General features: G+C 47.2%; 1 protein-coding gene and 1 long non-coding RNA gene across 3 annotated transcripts in view; one reads left to right on the top strand and one right to left on the bottom strand.

Moving 5' to 3' along the window:
- LOC124473204 (zinc finger protein 521-like) overlaps window positions 1–18,811 on the top strand; it is a 20,191-nt gene extending 1,380 nt beyond the window's left edge. Inside the window, exons 2-3 of one of the 2 annotated variants that reach the window (XM_047028539.1) lie at window positions 6,445–6,498; window positions 13,687–18,811. In XM_047028539.1, coding sequence (XP_046884495.1) covers window positions 6,445–6,498; window positions 13,687–14,132 — 500 coding nt within the window. In that variant the 3' untranslated portion in view covers window positions 14,133–18,811. Of the gene's footprint in view, window positions 1–6,441; window positions 6,499–13,686 lie in introns of both variants that reach the window. The other variant, XM_047028538.1, reaches the window with a different exon arrangement.
- Window positions 8,146–10,454, bottom strand: LOC124473206. The gene is made up of 3 exons (XR_006956702.1): window positions 9,492–10,454; window positions 9,212–9,405; window positions 8,146–8,930 (listed from the first exon to the last, which is right to left on the bottom strand). It is a non-coding gene; the product is annotated as an uncharacterized LOC124473206 (long non-coding RNA).
- Window positions 18,812–19,811: the final 1,000 nt, after the last annotated feature.

Genomic DNA, 19,811 nt, shown 5'->3' with positions numbered 1-19,811 from the left:
TTTGTTAGAGCAGAGTTTGCTATGATAAAGTTGATTTTTACACAATGAGATACAGTTTGCAGACTGTCTTTCTCTTCCTTTCTTTCTCTCACACACAAACACGCAGGCACACACACTCAATACTTTTCTCTGTAGTATTTTAGTGGGATAGCTGCTGGGTTTCGAGGTTGTGCTCCAGTTCATCTGGCAGGCATTGTATTTTGCTCAGCAAATAATTGTCCACAATTTCACATTCCCAGCTTGTGGTCTGTGGACTCCTTTCTCTCTCTCCCTTTTCCTTCTCGGAAGTCTTCATCTCAAAGGAAGATTACATGGTCCGCGGTACATTCATTCAGCCACCATTTTAAATCAATGCCCAGGAGAGAGGCAGATGTGAGTGCACGCACATCTCACAATTGTCACATTCTGTTTCAACACTTGCTTGTTCTATCATAGACAGTAAACAGGTCTATAGATTGATTTCCTTTTTTTGTGAGCACAGATTGGCATTGACTTTTTGTTAGCTGGGATGACATTTGGTATTCTCAAAAGACACAGCATTTATATGTAATATGTTCACACCAATATGCTACAAGTGTGTCTGTGTGTATACATGTGCTAGCATGTGTGTATTTTTGTGTATACTGTGAAGGCACGCAGGTTTGTGTGTGTGTGTGTGTGCGTGCGTGTGTGCGCGTGTGCGCGTGTGCGTGGTGCGTGTATACATGTGCTAGCATGTGTGTATTTTTGTGTATACTGTGAAGGCACGCAGGTTTGTGTGTGTGTGTGTGTGCGTGTGTGTGTGCGCGTGTGCGTGGTGTTCCATCAGAAGAAGGCTGCATGCACAGATATGAGTATGAGTAATGACATTAAGTGTTTGTTTTGTCATTGCTATTGACTTTAGAATGCAGCCACTTGGTTGCACAAAATCCCTTCTTTTCCATATGTTCCTCACAGAAGTCTGTTTTCAGGGAGAGTAAATGTGGGTACGTCATAGTTTTCCCCTCTCTTCCTTCACTACCAGAAGGGACAGGCAGATGTTTTGTATTGTTCTCTATCCATCTCTTTCCTTGGGGAAGAAGTGAGGCTTATACAGATGTCCACAGAAATGTCCTCAGTTGGAATACAATTGTGGTGCAATGAATTGAGTTGTCTCCGTTGCTAAATGCTACTTTTGTTGGGAAAAATGGTCGTATTAGAGTTTGGCAGTAACATTACTCTCTGAATGTATTACATGTGGTGGTGATTGTCTGTGTATATTTTCCAAGTCTAGAATGCAGTCACAGAGTTCAGTGGCACAGTCTTGTTTGGCTTGTCTTGGCTACAGACATTGGTCTGTGTCGATGGGGTGTTTTAGGCCCAGAAGGAACACTCTGTTCTGTGGTGGAGAAGCAGACCGAGGTGGTAGTGGCACATGAAGGTGGGAGAGAGACGGTGGCTACAGAGAGACGGTGCTCCACGGTGAAGAGAACCAGGAAGTGTTCAGCAGACATGACAAAAGAAGTCTTCATGACAGTTAGCACCTTTTTTTTGGTTGTGGAATGCCCCCAGCCTGCCCCCCTTCTTCTTTCCTTTGGATTAGATGCTGAAGGGAGTCAGAGGTTATGTTTTGGTCCCATCGAGGAAAAGGGCAGCGTTACAAGTCCCCGTTTCAATTAAGTCTGAGAGACAGAGCCGGCTACGTTATTGCTTGGGGGAATAGGTGGCACAGGACGACACCATACATCATTCGCTTATATGCAAACACTTCACCCTCGCCGGTGACATTTACTCAATCCTCAGCCATGCCCATTCCTCAACTGTGGCTGCATCCTAATTTTGTTTTGATGTGCAGAAGTGTCGGGTCAGCACATTACCTCTGTGATGTGCTGCAAGGAAGCGGCCCAAATTCAGGATGCACATATATAGTGCAGTGTGAAGACTATCTGCCACATTGCTGACTTTCAGAATATTGCTCGACTTCTCGGTTTATATTTTCTCTTGGAGCACAAATGACACTCTCTTAGGTCGCCCTCCTTCTAATGTGTTTATTGGCTGAGTACAACGTTTCCAGGCCCCGTCGTCTGCATATATAAATATATTTTCTGCACCATTTACTTTAAGTATTGCGGGGTGTCATAAAATCGCCGTTGTGTCATATACACCTTTAATATTTGATGTTCATCATGAGCTGTGTGCCATTTCCACGTGAATTGAAGCATGGTGGTTTATATGGCTGTGGAAAGATGTGTATTTCATCCTATCATATGAAGACAAGCTAAAGAGGGTTTGGAGGTCTAGTCAGGAAATCCTGAAATAGCTTGAGTTGATGATAGCAATTAGTTCTTAAATAATTTCTTAAATACATTAGAGTATACTGTAATATCAGCTCCCCTTTATAAAAAGATGAAAACAGCACAACCGCATAACTCTGTGATTAGGCTTAATGATTTTCTTTCTATTTTTGGCATTTGTAAACCAGTTAAATTAGAGATTGTGGAGGAGGAGGTTCACCTGGAGGAGGTGTGTGTATCCCAATTTCTTTGCCCACCAAACTAACTCCGGATTTTCACCCTGGTCAGGTCTGTCGTAGAATCATTTACAGGGTTACAATTAGGATTTTTCCTCCTTGCAAATCCAGCACTGCAATCAGGCCACTCTTGCTCAATAAAAAGTAATGCCGTGGGGAGCATTAATGACAAACATTATTCAGAGAAAATTCTTAATTATTGAAAAAAAAAACTCCAGACGAACTGCACTCATTTTTTAGGAATGATTGAAAAAAAGTGATGAGAATTCTTCCTCATGAAGAGAGCCATTCTCATCACCTTATTTTTCTCAATTCAAATCTACAACAGCTCTGGGTTCTAGTCAAAGCTGTGATATTCTAGTCTTTTCCACAATTAATGATCTGTGGTATAACAGCCATTAACACTTTTCTAATGTGACATAAAAATATGGTTAGAATTATCATTAAGGAAATGATGATGGAGGCATGGCAAAATCCCATTAGCAGGGCTGTCAGTGTTCTTGACGTGAGGCACAGTGAGTTGGGCTGGGTGTCGCGGGAGCTGGCCGATATCTCCTCTTATTCCATGGCATGTGTCTCTCCCGTTGTCATGGGTTATCTGCTGCTGTAAGAGCTCTCTGATTGGCTAACGATGATTGGTTACCCCATGTTGCAAATGAGGAGACGTTTCCTTTTGACTTCTTTTCACTTTTTTCCTTATTTATCTTTAAAAACACCAGATCGGTATATGTTGTATACCATAAGATATCCTGAGATTTGTTATTTCTCATTTGCCAAGAATACCTTAGGCTCTTATAATCATAATGTTTGAGAGGAGGGGGGACTGTTAAGAGTAACTATTCAAACTCTCAGCTTGCTTACACGATAGTACACAAAGGATTACAAATATTATGCAACATGATTAACACGCTCCCCCATTGTAAATTATTTATGACACTAATCACCAGCTCGAATAATGCTCATTACGAAAGTTATTCATGTGCAGTGTGTGTGTGTGCCCCCCCCCCCCTCCACACACGCACGCACACACACACACACACCTCCTCTCTCCCACTAGCACTAATTGAGAAGGTTTGACCCCCGGTGACCTGCGCTAAATTGAGTTGTAGTCCCCGTGGCGAGTGTCTCCTTGTCGGTCAGTCAGGGTGGATTACACAGCCATTGTGTGGAGCACTGTAGCGTCCGAGTTGGCTGTAACCAACCAGATGAGTCACGCGCATCAAGGAGCACTCTCTGGGCCTGTGTGTGTCTGAGAGCGGCTAGCTAACACAGGCTCGCCACTTAGCTGATTGCCTGGGACTGAACCTGCTCAGAGAAAGAAAATAGTGTTTAGACGTTGATATTTTTGCCCATTTATGTACATTTTAATTTATAATATACCTGGTCCAAGGTCTGTGTTTTGGGAGGTCTAGCTTATTTTAATTATTTACCTGCAAATTGCTGATAATTAATTCTTATTTACATGATTACATTCTTGTCTTGGGATTGCCAATCACACCTAAATGACTGCCACTGTGTGTTTGTGTGTGAAACATATGCTAATGAGTGGCCTTTAACGTTACAACACTTGTTGAGGGATTATATTATTCCTGTTCCATTTTGAAAATCAAAGGAACGGTGCTGATTTAGTCCCATGAGTGTTCTGTATTGTATCAACACAACACAGCAGCCCGGTTATAAATACACTATGTCATGCAGACAGAGTGATACACTGTACCTTGTCAAAAAATTATTAACAGAGCTGCGATGCTGAGGCAATATTGAGTGTTTCTGCGCTGAGAAATATTTATAATTTACAGTCTAACTAAGGTGGGAACAGCTACGGAGTACAGGAATGAAATGTGCTAGGGTATTTTTTCTTTATAAGGAGTTAGGGTAAGGTTTGGTGTAATGTTAGACCTGGTCTGGTATGGAATTAGTATAAAAGAACATATCACCTTGGTGTCAGGTGAGCTCTAATGACCAATACTCAGTTAGACAGATGTGTGATGACTCAGTAAAAAACACTCTACAGAGATCAGAAACAAATACAAAAATGGGCTTAAGTCTGAAAATTACTTGTTTTGTTTAAATGACAAAACTTTTAATAAGTTCTCAGTGGTGACAAATCTTGGATTGCTGTCATAATTTGTAAGTTCTGATGGCATTGTAAAATGGAATTTTCTGCCTCAACTCCCTTATCTTGCCAACAGGGACGGTAATCAAAATAAAACCTCCAGCTCCTTCCACCAATCTCTGATAGAACCGTGGGGGATATTATTAAGACCCCCCTATCCGAGCCTATTTAAATGATCCTGGATGCAGGGAGCTCAACAGCGCTGGAGAAACTCATTAGACTCACAGGGTCTCTTTTGCCAAGGCCTGCTTTCACATGATCCCACCTTATACATTAGCTAAACAGCACTCTTCTATGGTGGTCCTTTAGTAACATACTGAACATATATTAACCAGTGACATTAAAGAGTTAAATGTCGACAGTTAGGTGTTTGAATTTTTATTATGATAAAAAAAAATTCTGATGATGGCTGTAAACCTATGTTCTTTTACTCTGGGATAGCCATTTTGTTTGATCAGCCAGACAGTGTTTTAGATTAATTCAGTTACTTGTGGCTTGTGTTCGGCATTGACCGGTCAAGGCCAGAAACGAATCACCATCTTCGTCTTCTTGTCGCCTTCAGAAGAATCCGCTTGACACTTTCCTCTCCATTGCTCAGCGCGCTCTGACACAGCGCTCTACATTGACTTCAGGTCCTCTGAGGGAGTCTCTCCCGCCACCATAGGATCCTGCCTAATTATGTAAAGTAGGGGATATTTTGTGCGATTTTAAAAGTGCGCCGGTTTCTGCTTTGGCAGTCGCCGCCACGCTCCCCTACTGGGAGGTCCTGTCAGACTCCCCCGTCCTTTTTGCACAGGAAAATGAAAGGCTAGATAGAGAAGGCATAATGGAGAATGCATTTCAACTGCAGGGGTGGAACATTGAGGCAGAAGTCCTCGCTGAGACCCTCATTTTACATGGAACAGGTGGGAGAGCCTTTTGTTCTCCTCCCGCTGTTAAAATCCATTTAGTTCCTTGTACTTGACATGCCGCAAGGAACTACTCACCTGTCCCCCCCCCCCCTCGTTCCACCCCCCCCCCCCAAAAAAAAAATGGCCCTAGCAAAAATCAGAGAGAAAGAAAAAACTTACCTCTGTACTTAGGAAAAACGGTTGTTTGTCAAGGCCGTTGCTGAAATCAAATGCTGTCAAAATTGGCTTGGAGGATGATGAATCTGTCTTGAGTGCTGATCAAGCCATCAGCCTTGTACCAGCTACACAGTTTCAGAACATCTCCTGTATGTGCTTTGAATGCGAAGTCATGTTAAACTAGGCTACATTAAGTAAACAAATGCATGCTGCTGCCGTTGTAGTTTCACGTTAAACATAACATATCACTTTTAACGGAACTGTAAAGACTTGACATTTTGGACACAGTCGTTATTTTTACTTATTTCGTTTTTTGGTGAACACATTTTTTAAGTTTTATCTTCAGCATCTTACATTTGATGCTAGCAGTGTGGATTGGTTTTGTCGCAAAGATGCAGAAACCTCTCCCTAGAGCAGTCATCAAGGTGTTTTTCACATGGTCACTGTTGATGATGGGAGGTGTTTCACGGGAGACTTTCATAATTCATCATGTCATTACTCAGTCCAATATGTTATTTACGTGGGTGGCTGTTTGCCTTGTTGCCAAAACCTCATACATATGAAAGGCTTGCGTGGATTCCCAAACCGCAGGTTGAGCTGTCGAAAGCTGTTGAAATCTCCTGGAGTTTCCATACAGGAAATCTAAATAGTAAATAATAAAAAAGATAGAAAGCTCAGTATGTCTGATGGGAAGAGGGGGCTTCCTTTTTGAGTTGTTAACCGTTTCTTCTCCCTCTCTCTTTCTCTGTTTTTCTCTGTTTCTCTGGCAGCAGAAGACAATGTGACAGAGGATCAGCACAGTTCTGGGCCGACTGCCATTCCAAGCGGTAATGCTCCATTTCATATTTCATCATATTGGGCTGGAAAGTGGAGCGTGTGTGTGTGTGTGTGTGATCAATGGTGTTTCCAGGATGAAGTGAAGTGTGTTTAAATCACTCAGCCACGCAACATACTTCTCTATGTGTGTTATGTCACCTGTGTGTGTGTGTGTGTGTCAGATATGCACACCCAGTGTCTGCTCCTGAGTCATGTGTCCCGAGCTTGAGTTCCTTGTCTGTGTTGTGTCACCCCAGTCCAGTCCGTGTGTGTGTGTGTGTCCATCTCCCAGGTCTGTGTGTTGTGTGTCACCGTGGCCGCGGTGTGTGCACGTGTGTGAGGGGTCTTTGTTCCCCCAACCTGTGATGTCGAATAGAGCCAGCAGATGAATGTCTCCTGTCTCCTGGTGTGGCATTCAACGTGGCCCTCCAGGAACAGAGCGGTAATTCAGGTCATGCTAGCAGAAGGCCCCCTATGAATGAAACCTGCTCCTGATGCACTACACTGTATTCCTTTTTTTGTTTCTTTTTTCTTCTTCTTCTTCATTTCATTTGTCTCTGGTAAAGGTTGAGTCTCATGAGTGGTTATTTTAAACTTGATATGGATGGCTTTGCCCAGCAGGCTTGGGACCTTGGGTACTCAAAGGCAGGTACTCCGGTCCAGCGTTTACCCAGCTCTCCCTCTAAACAGGAGAGATACACCCGTGAGCAAAAATGTTATGGCCGCTCGGTTTACCAGACCTTGTTTTTGGTGCTGGTTGCTGTTTGGATGTATTCTTCTTTGCAGTCCAGTATTTTTACCTTCATGTGTGTGTAGTCATCTCACTTGGTCTTCATATGACAATAGCAGTTCCATGCCTGTCTGTCCGTTGTAGTTTGTGTTGATGGCTGGAGGTGTTGGTAGTGTTTGGGGTTGGGGGGGGCGAGGGGGGGGGGGGGGGTCTTCTCAGTCCCAGTCAGCCCAGTGGAGGAGATGAAGGGCTAGGTGTCTGAGCCGGGCGTCCCTGGGAGACCTCCTGTCATCCGGAGCCAAAGCGGGGCTAATGAGTGGGCCTGATTACAACGACCCCCTCAGACACACGCCTCCCCCCTCTCTCTTCCCGTTCCTCTCTTTCTCCCCCTCTCTCTCCCCCTCTGTTTCTCTATCGCTCTCCTCCTGACGGCCTCTCTCCCCCCCCCCCCCTCCCTCCGTACCTCTGCCACTACTGTCTCCTGAGCGGGAGAGTGGATCTCCACATGATCGATGTCTGCCTGTGGAGAAATCAAGAGGGCGCACAAATTAATTTCTCACTTTTTCTCATTTGAGATCGTCTTGCTTCTTCTCCTTCTTTGATCCGCTCATCGGATGCAGCCGTGAGGATGCTTTGAGAGCAGATGTCGCAAAACTTTGACATGGCAATTCAGTTATTTTTACAGTACAGGGTCGCCTTTAACTGGCTTGCAATTCACGTCATCCAAGATATCAGAGTATAGTACCTGGATGAATAATATTTGTAACCCTATGTGATAGTCAGACTTTGTTGCTTTTAAGATGGAGAAAAACCTCCCTGTAATGGCTAAAATTACTCCCTAACAAAATCTTTATATATATATATATACACTATACCATACAGCTGCCTTTTCATGCATTTCCTGGCATTGGCCCTGGGATTGACATGGTCACAAAAGCCATTACCCTCTTGACAAGCTGAGAGCTTCAGACCAAGTTATGTTGCAGAGGGACGACAAACAAGTGGACCCCCAGCTGTCCTCCACTATGCGCTTGACTTCCGTCCTGTATAGGTCCACCCCGTGTCCTACGCCACATTCATGTTTGATAAGCAGCAGTACCGGAGGAGAAGGCGATAACAAAAGAGCAGAGACACAGCACCAGGTTCAGTGTGGAGGGCCACAAACAGTGTTGGGGATTTAATGAGGCGACGTGCTTTTTAACCCCGAGTATGTCAAACAGGCTTAAGATCTGCAGCCTGGCTTCACCACTGTGCAGCCCGTGTGTAATTATAACCACATGCTCCCTTCTCTTTCTTCTATCCCCTTTTATATACTCTTTCTTCCTTTTTCCCCTCTCCTCCCTTTTCTCCCGGTTGCCTCAGGTTGGAGCGGCTGTGTGGAAGAGGGTGTCAGTTCTGTCGGAACGGGACTGGATTGAACCTGCATGGGAGTTTTAAGGGGATCCGAAGGGTTGACCAGGAGGCAGGGTGTGTGTTGCGTGGCGGGCGTCGTCGTCGTGCATATTGTGGTGTGGCGCGTGTGTAGCGTGGCTGCGGTGGCACGGGCGGAGGTCTAGGGATAGGCAGATCAATGCGGGGCTACAGCAGCAGGAAGAGGAATGGGGCTCTTTGCTCCGGCACTTTTGAAATCACATTCTCTATTATTCATTTCCTTTTTTTGGTTTGACTGCACTAATGGCGTGGCAAGGCGCTTTCGTTCAATACCGGTCCTTCCTGAGAAGAGAGAGAGAGACAGAGAGACAGACAGACAGACAGACAGACAGTGAGAGAAAGAAAAGAAGAAAGAAAGAGTGGAAGACAGAAAAACAAATAAATAGTCAGAAAGTCATGGATGGAGAGATGGAGAGATCTAGGGAGTAAGAGAGCGATTAAGAACATTGGCATGATACAAATCCTGTTCTCATTCAATTGCTCTGCTTTGATTTCCTGGTCTGTGTGCTCTTTCATCCTGTTTGGTGCAGCCATTTTAATGACGAGTGTAACCGTCTGCGTACCTGGAATGAGGCGAAGTGCTCGCTTGAAGTGCCACTGCTGTTGTTGCCTTGTTTGTTCTACTCCTCCAGTAATTGTTGAGATGCATTTTTTCACTCTCTCTCTTATGGCTCTCTCTCTCTCTCTGCCACTTCATCTCGCTCCCAGCGTGCATCATCAAATTTTCATTAATATGCCGCGTGTTGATTTGTGACACCTAACAAGCAGAGGAAACAACATATTTAGTTCATGTCTTGAGTAGAAAACAGAAATGTTAGATAGAGCGGCGGACAGGCTAATCACGTCTCTTTCCGGGAACCTCTCTATCGACGCGTCAACAAAAGACTGCAAGTCATCCGTCATCGGTTTAGGTTCCTGAGTCGGTTACCGGCCGCCCCAGGACCAGGCTGAGAACAGCAGACGCTCCACGGTGACGCAGGCGCCTTGAGGTGTTAAAGGCGTCAGAGCTTCACATAGGATCACGCCAGCGTCTCATTATGGCGGGGATCAGTGGATTTGATGGCCCAAGTTGGGAGTCCTAGAGCCCATCCACAGAGAGAACGAGAGAGAAAGGGAAGGAGTAGAGGGGGAAATATACACTGGCAGGCACGCATGACTTCAGAATGTAGCGTGACCTATATATCGGCGGGCAGACTGCTCGCGAGAAGTTTTAGATTTTTAAATAATGAGGCGCCGGCACCCGTGTGAAGGTTATTCAATCTTAATGTCCTCTTATTTCTGACAGGCTCCTCTCACTCTGATAAAGGAGCGTGCACACCTTTGATCAGGCCTCACCGATATGTGTCGACTGAAGCCGCTCGCTGGTTAAAATAAATTCTTAATTCGAACTTGGGGGGGTGGGTGGTGGAGCGGGTGGGGGTTTAGCTGGGGAAAGGGGCCATCGCTGGATCTTGAATCTCTGTGAAAGCAAAAAAAAAAAAGTTGAAAAGAAGGAAATTGAGCGCTTGTTATGAACTGGTAATGAAGTTCTTGAAGCTCCGGAGGTCTTTCCTAGCTCAAAGAATGGCTTCCGCTGACGAGAGCCTGTACAACCCTGGGTTATTTCACGTCTGCGCCAGCTCTCTCTCCATACCACGGTTGGAGCGGAATGAGACGGACGGGTTAAGGACGTCTGTTGTTGTAGTAAAAGTAGTTGGCACCAAAATGAGTGACAGTGCCTAGCGGTCTTTGAAAGTGCCTCTCTCTTTTACTCTTTTTCTCACAAATGAGTTTGAGAGACTACTTGACTACTTTCCCTTTTTTCTCTTTTCCTTTATTCTCTCTCTCTCTCTCTCTCTCTCTCTCTCTCTCTCTCTCTCTCTCTCTCTCTCTCTCTCTCTCTCTCTCTCGCTCTCTCTCTCTCTCTCTCTCTCTCTCTCTCTCTCGCTCTCTCTCTCTCTCTCGCTCTCTCTCTCTCTTGTTTACATCCTCTCTCTTTCCTTCCTGTCCCTTCCTCTCCCCATGGTCATCCTCCCCAGCCCGTCTCAGTGGGTTAGCGGCCGGGGGGTGGTAGGGGTCGCTGGGTAGCTGGGGCGCATGCTCTGCTGGGGGGCAGGTGTCCCTGATGGGTGTGAGAGAGCAGAGAAGAACATCAATTAAAACATTATAAATATTTAAGAGCAGAAAATATTCAATAATATAAAGGTGGGGGGTCCGGGGGGGTGCTCTCCCGTCTCCCCAGCCAGATGAAAGTTGTGACAGGGTAAATGTCACCAGGCACATTGACAGACAGCGTACAGTCACCAGGATGATGGATGGCCAGGCCCCTGGCAACCGTGTCAACCACCATACGCAGTCTTCACCTTTTGATTGGCTCAATATCCATGCTTCCACACAGCCTGCTCACGTGATGGCTTTATGGATGATTTGGTTCTTCCTAGGAATCGTGGTGTCCCCCACAATTCCTCCACATTATAATTGATTTCAAAGAAATGGTTGTTTGGAGTGAAATACGGAGAAGACTTTCGAAACAATTAACAGCAAATTGCATTCAAGTGCCTTTTCGTGTAGATGTGAAGAAAATTCTGATATACCTCCATGAAGCAATAGTCCATGTGATTGTCAGGCTTCCTAAGCATCGGGGTATTGATCTGATGTCATGCCTGTGGAGACTGGTGCAGGCGGATGTCCAGATGTAATGGATTAGTGTATGAGACCCAGAGGCCCAGGAACCTCAGTATCGACGCCAGGCCTTTAATCCCAAACCTGGCTTTGACCTTGTCGTGTCAATCCCTCCCAACCCCCCCAACTCAGACCTGATCATAGGGAGGGGTGTGGGGGTCAACGCTCTATGGGAGATGCTGACCTGGTCGTATGGGTTCTACTAACAGGACATTGTAGCTTCTTGATTTTGTAATCACTTGAGGTATTGTCTGAGTCAACTACACAAAGACTAGTCATGCTGAAATCAGGACAAACTATGTATTGTACCTCAAATGACCAAGAAATGTCCCCCTTCCGAACTCAATCGTGAAATCTCAGTCGTCAAAAGCCGACAAGTTTTGTCGTGTTTGTGTGGTACTCACTTCTCCTCTTTCATGGGTGAATCATACATGGAGATATTGTGTGGCGTTTGGCCTCAGACCGAATCGTTTTCCCCCCAGAGCCAGGGAAAGCCTGCATCTGTGAGGATTGGGTTGGGATTTTCATTTTCTTGAAACACCTTCTGTTCTGTTCTGCATGGTCCCACCAGGGAACACAGGTCTGATATTTTTAGAGGGCATGTTCCGAGAGCCTCCGTCGCCAGGAGGGAAGGACAATGGAGGGTGTGATGTTACATCAATACTTGGCGCGGACGGAGGGAAAGGAAAAATCCTGGGTGGCCTTGATGAGCTCTGGACTGCCTCCCCTGGAGGAATTTCACACTCTTTAAGAGCACCCCACAGACGGAGAAGGACTTAAAATGGCTGCCCCTCACACACACACACACACACGCACGCACACAGGACAGGCTCATTGCCAAACACTGCCACACGTTAGTGAGCTTCCCTCGGCGTCCTGAGGCGGTGTTAACTGTGTACCAGACAGAAGGGAGGCCTGCTCCCGATGTTCCCTCCAGAGTTTGTCGAGAAGCACTGGCAGAGCATGGGTCTCAAAATGGCTGCCGGTACAAGTCCATGCTCACTCCCCACAAAGCTCTGGGAGCTGGAACAGTGGGGCATGATTGTTTAATTGCGAGTATGGCTTTGTAATCAGTCTTATTGTATCGAAGTGGGAGAGTCACAGCGGGGGGGAAGAAAGGACTGCAGGCCAGGCTGCCTAATCAGAAGACAACGGTGTCATTTCGGCTCTCTGATGCAGATATAGATAAATGAGTGCAGTCCTTGTTTTGTTTGAGGGGTTGCAGTGTAGTATGGACCTCCTAGCTCCCCGTCTGTCTCTGTGGCTGTGTAGCCTGGGTTCGGTCTCCTGCTCCACAGTAGAGTCTGGCCCACCCCTGTCTCTGTGCTCCACAATAGAGTCTGGCCCACACCTGTCTCTGTGCTCCACAGTAGAGTCTGGCCCACCCCTGTCTCTGTGCTCCACAGTAGAGTCAGGCCCACCCCTGTCTCTGTGCTCCACAGTGGAGTCTGACCCACCCCTAACTCAGTGCTCCACAATAGAGTCTGGCCCACCCCTGTCTCTGTGCTCCACAGTAGAGTCTGGCCCACCCCTGTCTCTGTGCTCCACAGTAGAGTCTGGCCCACCCCTGTCTCTGTGCTCCACAGTAGAGTCTGGCCCACCCCTGTCTCTGTGCTCCACATTAGAGTCTGGCCCACCCCTGGCACTGCTACAGCACAAAGCCAACAAGAGACAAAACTGCAGATGGATTGAAGAATATTGATGTGCGCGACCCGCGGCTGCCTGCAAGCAAGGCTGAATAATTCAGGAAAGTGTGTCGTGACGACTGCATAACACACACCAATCTCAGCTAGTGTATGTGTGTAAGTTACCGTGGTACACTTTATTTGCCTGTGGTACCAGTATGTCAGGTCTCACCATCGCCTGTGGTACCAGTATGTCAGGTCTCACCAATGTCTGGATTAACGGTCGGTGCCTTTCCTTTTCACAGACCTGGAGTGATGCAATTCAGCATTCTCAAGTGGAATTTCTTTCTTTTTTTTTACCACGCTCGAATCATAGATTTATTACTAACTCATATTCCCATCACGCTTGTTTCATATATTGTAGTTTTGCTTGAGTGAAGAAGGGCAAACACAACTTAAGACCATTTCTCATAACAGACGTATGTGTGTGTGCGTGTGTGTACACGTGTATGTGTGTGTACTATGTGTGTACTCACAACCAACAGTGTTATAGCGGAAGTGGCTGAGTTACAGTTGTCTGAATTGCGCCTGCATTTTTATTACAGCTTTTATTATTGTTTTTATTAAAACCTGAGTCTAGAGATCTGTTTTATTGTCATCCAGAGGTGTCCAGCCAGCACCTCAATGTGTGGGTCTCACCCCTGACTGTGTTTTTGTGCTGTCATTTACTGTGTGTGTGTATGTGTGGGCAGATTCAGAGTGCGCCCTCGAGAGGGCGACGGAAGATGGCGAGCCCCGGCGTCTGAGGAAGAGGCTTCTGTCTCCCGAGGAAGGGGAGGAGGGGGAGGAGGAGGACGACGAACCCGCGCTGCACAGCTGCGACAGCTGCCGGCAGGTGTTTGAGTCGCTGAGCGATCTCACCGAACACAAGATTAATCAATGCCAGCTGACAGGTAAACAACGCTCAGCCCACCTCAGTGCGTTTCCCCCCTCCGCTCTGCCACTCTCCGCTCCTCTCTGCTCGGTCCTGCCTGTCTCTCCACGCCCCCTCTGCCAGACACACCTCGCCCTGTGCGGGGTGCAGCGCACCAAGGGCCCCGCCATACTGCACGACCAAGCACCTAGGAGTGTTCCCAGTGTGGAATGGACACACACAAACATACACAAATACATGCTAGGTAAATGCGTTCTGAGGTAAAATGGCTCTGAAACAAATGAATATATATATATATATATAAATGTACTGTATAAACAGTACACTGAATATATACACACACATGTTTGGACACTACAATGTACTGAACCCCATCGCCACGCAAAAGCTAGCTAGCTTCCGGGGCTAACCCCAAGTCAATGTCCTTGAGGTCCCACAATATCCCCGCTCTGAGTGGATCCCAGCGGTTCTCCCCCATGCAGCAGGCTAGGCATCCTGCAGACTGCCTACTGGGCCTCGTGAGAGAAGGGTGCCAATGGCAGACGGTGTCATTGGCCTGCTGATGGATGAGCATGGCTATAAATACTGTGACAAGGTGCTGGGGAGGACTAATGATGTGAGCGTAGGACTTCCATGGGCTTCTCGTGGTCCTTCTGTTCTCCTTTATGCAAAACTCCATGTCCTGTCAGGTACCCCACCAAGAAAAGCCCACCCTGACACACATTTCCTGTCATCTGGCGAAGGACACCTTTTTTCAATCTCTCTTCGCGCCACAAAACATGATTTCAAATGAAGACTGTTGTTCAAGTTCGTAAAGTTGGGTTTTCTTTCGGTTCGGGCTTAATAGCAATTGTGAAATTGCACAGCCCAATAAGGCACGATAGATCTTCCTTTGTTTACATTCAAATGTAGTTGGATTTCAGACCGTTTTTTGTAACCCACAGCCAGCTAACCACAAATGATGGGGAAGGAATGATTCTGAGTGCTCTCACATTTCCAAACAAGCAGAAAGATATCCCACATGAGTATTACAAAGGTTTTCCATGAACTGAAAGCCAGTCTCACTAAATGTACTGTAGTACAGTAGGTGTGTGTGTAGTACAGTATGTGTGTGTGTGTGTGCTCAAGTGTGTGGCAACATGTGTGTCTTCACATGCTCGTTCATTTCCATGGCAATATTCTTTTCTAGAAGGTGTGAATTTCAATTGCATTGTTTACTTACTGTTAGCTGTTCTCCAACAAAAGCCTTACCGGGTTTGAACAGAATGCAGTGAAGCTCTCAGCCGCCTCCTTTCAATACACGCAGCAATCCATCAAGCCAATATTGATCCTATTTGGCATACAGTACATTTGAAATCCGGACACAAAAGCCATTATTAAAGGTAGAGCAGGCAGCGTGTCAGTGGACCCTGCGGCACTTCTGACGGCTCTTTCTGTATCGCCAATTATTCACATTCAACTCCTTTTAATAATTTGATGGGGTAGGAGGTGAATGACTCCACCATTCACAGCTCCAAAGAGTTTGGGAGCAAAACAATAGCATGATTCGAGGAGGGGGACAGGTCTATTTGATGTGGAACGTGATCACCGTGTGGTCATGACAAACTCTGCCATATCTTTTTTTTCTTTCTATAATTAAGCAAGCCCTTTATTAATGTCAATCTCACGGACAAATAACTCTTAATTGCTCCAATGCTAAAAAACACAGTTAGGAGGGGAACCCCTGTGGAAACCAAACAAAAGAACCTAATTGCCATTAGGGCATTGTAACTGTGCAAAACCACTCTATTAGTATTCCAACACAGTGGGGAAAAAGAAACTTCTAGATGGCATACTAAGTCCGCTTTTTTTTTCTTTTGGAATTTGTGGAGGAGATTTCCTATGTGGCATTTACGTTGACATCCATGACCAATTAATCTGCCATACATCAAATCACTGCTCACAAATGGATCCCTTTATTAAAACCCTTTTCTAATCAAAGCCCGGCACCTGCTAAACTCCCCATTTTCTACATGCTTTTTCTGACGTTTTATTTTTAGCAAACAAATTCTAAGCCTGACTGGAACCAATCATCATTGGGAGATTTTGTTTAGCATTTTTTGACAAAACGGAACCCGGTTTTGTTTGTATTTGGTTTTCATTTATTTATTTATTTGGCTGCAAAAGGCCAAATGTTGTGCTATGAACACATGTACATACACAAACACACACACTTGTGTGCAGCCATCACAGCAATCTTGTTCCACCCCTGGTCTCCCTATCCAGGGTTACCAAACCCGACAACACCCTGTACAGTACGCAGGCTGAAGAAGCTCCTTCACAGACTCCTGCAGCAAGTAGACCACGCCCGATGGACAGAGACAGAGAGAGAGATGTAACATGTCACCCCGATCAATGGCCGCCATTGTCTCCCCTCCCGTCTGGTGGAGGTATAACACCTTTCCGTGCACTTAAGCCGTGACCACTGCAGTGCGCTAAGGGAGCCCAGGGGTATGGATTGCCTCGTGTCCCCGATGCGATCGGTGCTATCGATCGCGCTAATGCTGGACTGCGGAGGAAGGCGAGAGCCGCGAGATGGGGAGGGAGGGAGAGAGAGAGAGAGTGCTGCAGGAATGTTTCCCTAGGGGAGACTCCTCCGTCTTGGGCTGGGGCAGGGCTTCAGGAATGCTCCCCTGGAGATTCAGTCGAAGAGGCTGGGGCAGGGCTGGAAGAATGCTCCTCCGGAGACTCAGAGAGCTAGCTGAGGACTGGAGCTTGGGGCAGGGCTGGAGGAATGCTCCCCCAGAGCGCCCCGCTAACTCTAGGGCAGTGGTGGAGGGGCTCCGGGGCAGGGGGAGGCGGTACGTCGCTCCCCCCGGTCACCCCCCTCCGGCTCCAGGATGGCTGGGGATCAGGTTTCCGTGCAGGGATCCGGCATCCTGCCGTCAGGGCTTTAGGCTGCCCAGGGGAGGAGACAGGAGGCGCTTCCACACTGTAGGCCTCTCGGAAAAGGAGGAAAAAAACTACTTCACAAATGCTTTGTGTCTCTTTCTGTTGTGCTGTCTTCTTGCTGGCCTCCCCATGTCTGGCTGGAGAGACAGTGCATCCTCTGTGGCTCCCCTTTTCTAAGTGCCGAGCACATATTCATATTCAAGTTATGAAATTCATATGGTGTCCAAGAGAATGGGTTCCCGAGAGACAATACGAGGCTCGTGAAACCCCCTTTGTCGTAGCTCAGACTCCCTCCTACCCAGATCCCACCCTGCCGTAGCAGGCCCAACTGTAAATAAATGGTGCGACGCAGGCACCGAGTCGAATTCTTCGAGGCAGCGTTTCCACAAAGCCTCACAATGTTGGTTTCCTCCTCCTCCCGTTTGCCTTTGGAAGGCGTTGTGAATAGCCCAGCGCACACACACTCAGGGCTGGTTTCCCAGTGGCCATCCTTTCATTACGTGGGCCCTGCCTCCCTGGAGCAACACCTTTTCTTGTGTCCTTCACTCGAGGAGGGGCATGGTCGCTCCCCCGCCCCTGGAGACAGGGATTCGCGGCCCTGCTATTTTAACCCTCTGCGAGATGACCTTTTTAATAAGTGTCTTTCTCTGTTTTTCCTGCCGGCCAGTGTGTGCGGGCAAACAGAGCATGTCTTCTGCTTCCCTCAGATAAAGAAATCAATCAGAGAGGGTGCCACAGAGAGAGAACTGGGCCACATATGGATTTATATTATGTAGATTTTGCCTCCACTCCTTGCCTGTGGAGATTTGGAAATGCGTTCAGCTCCAATAAAGTACATTTTAGATTTATGAGAAAAATACAAATGAGATACTGCACATTAACGTGCGATGGAAGACGAAGAAGGAAAAATACAATAAGATCCGGGCGATTCTGCCGAGATAATTTGATGGAGGAGATATAGACAAGTTGTTCTCTCCTCAAATGAAGGTCCAAATCTGTTTACTCTCCCCTCAGTTGATCGGCACTTTGTTTAACGAACTGTACCAGTTCTCCTCGTTCTAGCCTGTCTTCAGCAACATGTTTGTTCGAAGTGTGTAAATGTCGTCTCCCGTCAAGTCTTTTGGGTTAGCTTTATGGAAATGTTCAGTAACGGACCACAACTTTGAACCTTCTGGCAGCCCATGTCTTGTAGTAACTCTTTCCAAAGCCTCTCATTGGCTAAACAGACTCTTCTTTTCTCCCCCAGCTAACTTTGCCTATTGATCCAACAGCTGCTTTGCGGCTGCCAAGAAGAATGTGCCGAACTGCAAAGACTCTGGTTTGCTGCTGAAGCCTGAGAGCGTGAGAGGGATGGGGGGGCTAAAGGGAACAGACCCGATTAATCCAACCCCGAGTCGCTGCCGTGCATCAGATATGCCGCTGCATTTTATGAAATGTTTGCCTCGGCGGCTCGCGACATCGCCGTACAAAGAGTGAGTTAGTGAGGGAGGGGGGTTTTGGGGGGGGGTCATCAGGGGATGCAAAACGAGCTCTCAGAAAACGCTCCTGCCGTCTTGCCCCGCGACGGCGCTGGCGCGCCGTGCGCGTGTGCAGCAGTCGGTTGGGCTCCTTGGTAACGCCGGAGCAGCGCCCCGTGCGTTCCTCCTCGCCGTGTGACGGTGCCGTTACCGTTAAGGAGTTTCGTTAGGAATTCAAAGCGCATGCCCTCTTGAGGACGCCCTCTTCCTCTCTCCCCCTGCGCTTCGGGAACCGCACGCATTATGCACCATATAAAGTATTTATTGGTCTTTGTCAGAGAAGCACTGCAGCTTTTGCGCAGGAAGACAATCAAAATAATCATAGGGGGGGGGAACGTCTGGTTTGTTTGCGTTGGTATTTGTGAGAGGTAGACATAGCAACTGACTGACCAGCCCTGAATTACCCTGCCCCTTATATGGGTCATCAAATCTTCCCTTCTCTCTCTCTCATCCTGTTCTCTCTATATTGCCCTCTCTCTCTCTCTCCCTCTCTCTCTCCCTCGCTCTCTCTCACTCTCTCTCTCCCTCTCTCTCTCTCTCTCTCTCTCTCTCTCTCCCTCCCTCTCTCTCTCTCTCTCTCTCTCTCTCTCTCTCTCTCTCTCTCTCTCTCTCTCTCTCTCTCTCTCTCTCTCTCTCTGTCTCTCTCTCTCTCTCTCCCTCTGTGTTCCTGCTTCCCCTGTTTCTCTCTCCCGCACAAACACACAATCACAAACACACCTGCGTGCTCGGGCGTTCGGTCGTGGACATAATTCATGGCCCGAGGGGTTAAATAGCATGCTGCGACTAAAGCATTCACATGACCTCTTTCTTAGGTAGACAACTAGGGGAGGGGGAGGACAGATGATCCCATGGAGGCCATACAGAACTTCCAGAACTATTTATTGGATGACGTCTTCCTTATTGTCTATGGCGGTACCTGGCTCGGTGTCCTCCTGTGCTCTGTTGTGTGATGTGTTCCCTCTCAGATGGTGGTTCTCTTGTCAAGGCTGTCAGTGCCGTGACAAAGGCACGGTCATGGTTGTCTCTCCTACTCTCCCCTTTTTATTTGTATTTACATACATCGATCTGCCTTTCGTCTGTCTACCTTCTCTCTCTCTCTCTTTTTATCACCTTCTTGCTCTCTCTCTCTCTCTCTCTCTCTCTCTCTCTCTCTCTCTCTCTCTCTCTCTCTCTCTCTCTCCCTCACCCTCTCTGTTTCTCTCTCCCTCCTTGTCTCTCTATAGCTCTGCCTGCTCTTTGTTCACTCACTCGCTCTCTCTGAGCCAGAGAGTCTTTCTCAGCGGCGCAGGCAGAAGAATGGCACATTAAATCTTAATAGGACTGCGTCTGGCCGTGTTGAATTGCAGAGTGTGTTAAGCCGTCGCTTTCCTCCCCCTTGGCACGCGCTCGTGGAAGTGGAAAACAATTGAATAAAAGAAAGCGCTCCCTCGCACTGTAGCGCGAGCGACTTTGGCTTCCAGGCTCCCGCCACGGAGACGACTGACTTCGCTTCCGA

This window comes from Hypomesus transpacificus, chromosome 10 (assembly GCF_021917145.1).
Source record: "Hypomesus transpacificus isolate Combined female chromosome 10, fHypTra1, whole genome shotgun sequence".
Taxonomy (NCBI): domain Eukaryota; kingdom Metazoa; phylum Chordata; class Actinopteri; order Osmeriformes; family Osmeridae; genus Hypomesus; species Hypomesus transpacificus.
The sequence above is the reverse complement of the archived record's forward strand: the minus strand, read 5'-3'. Positions and strand labels throughout refer to the sequence as shown.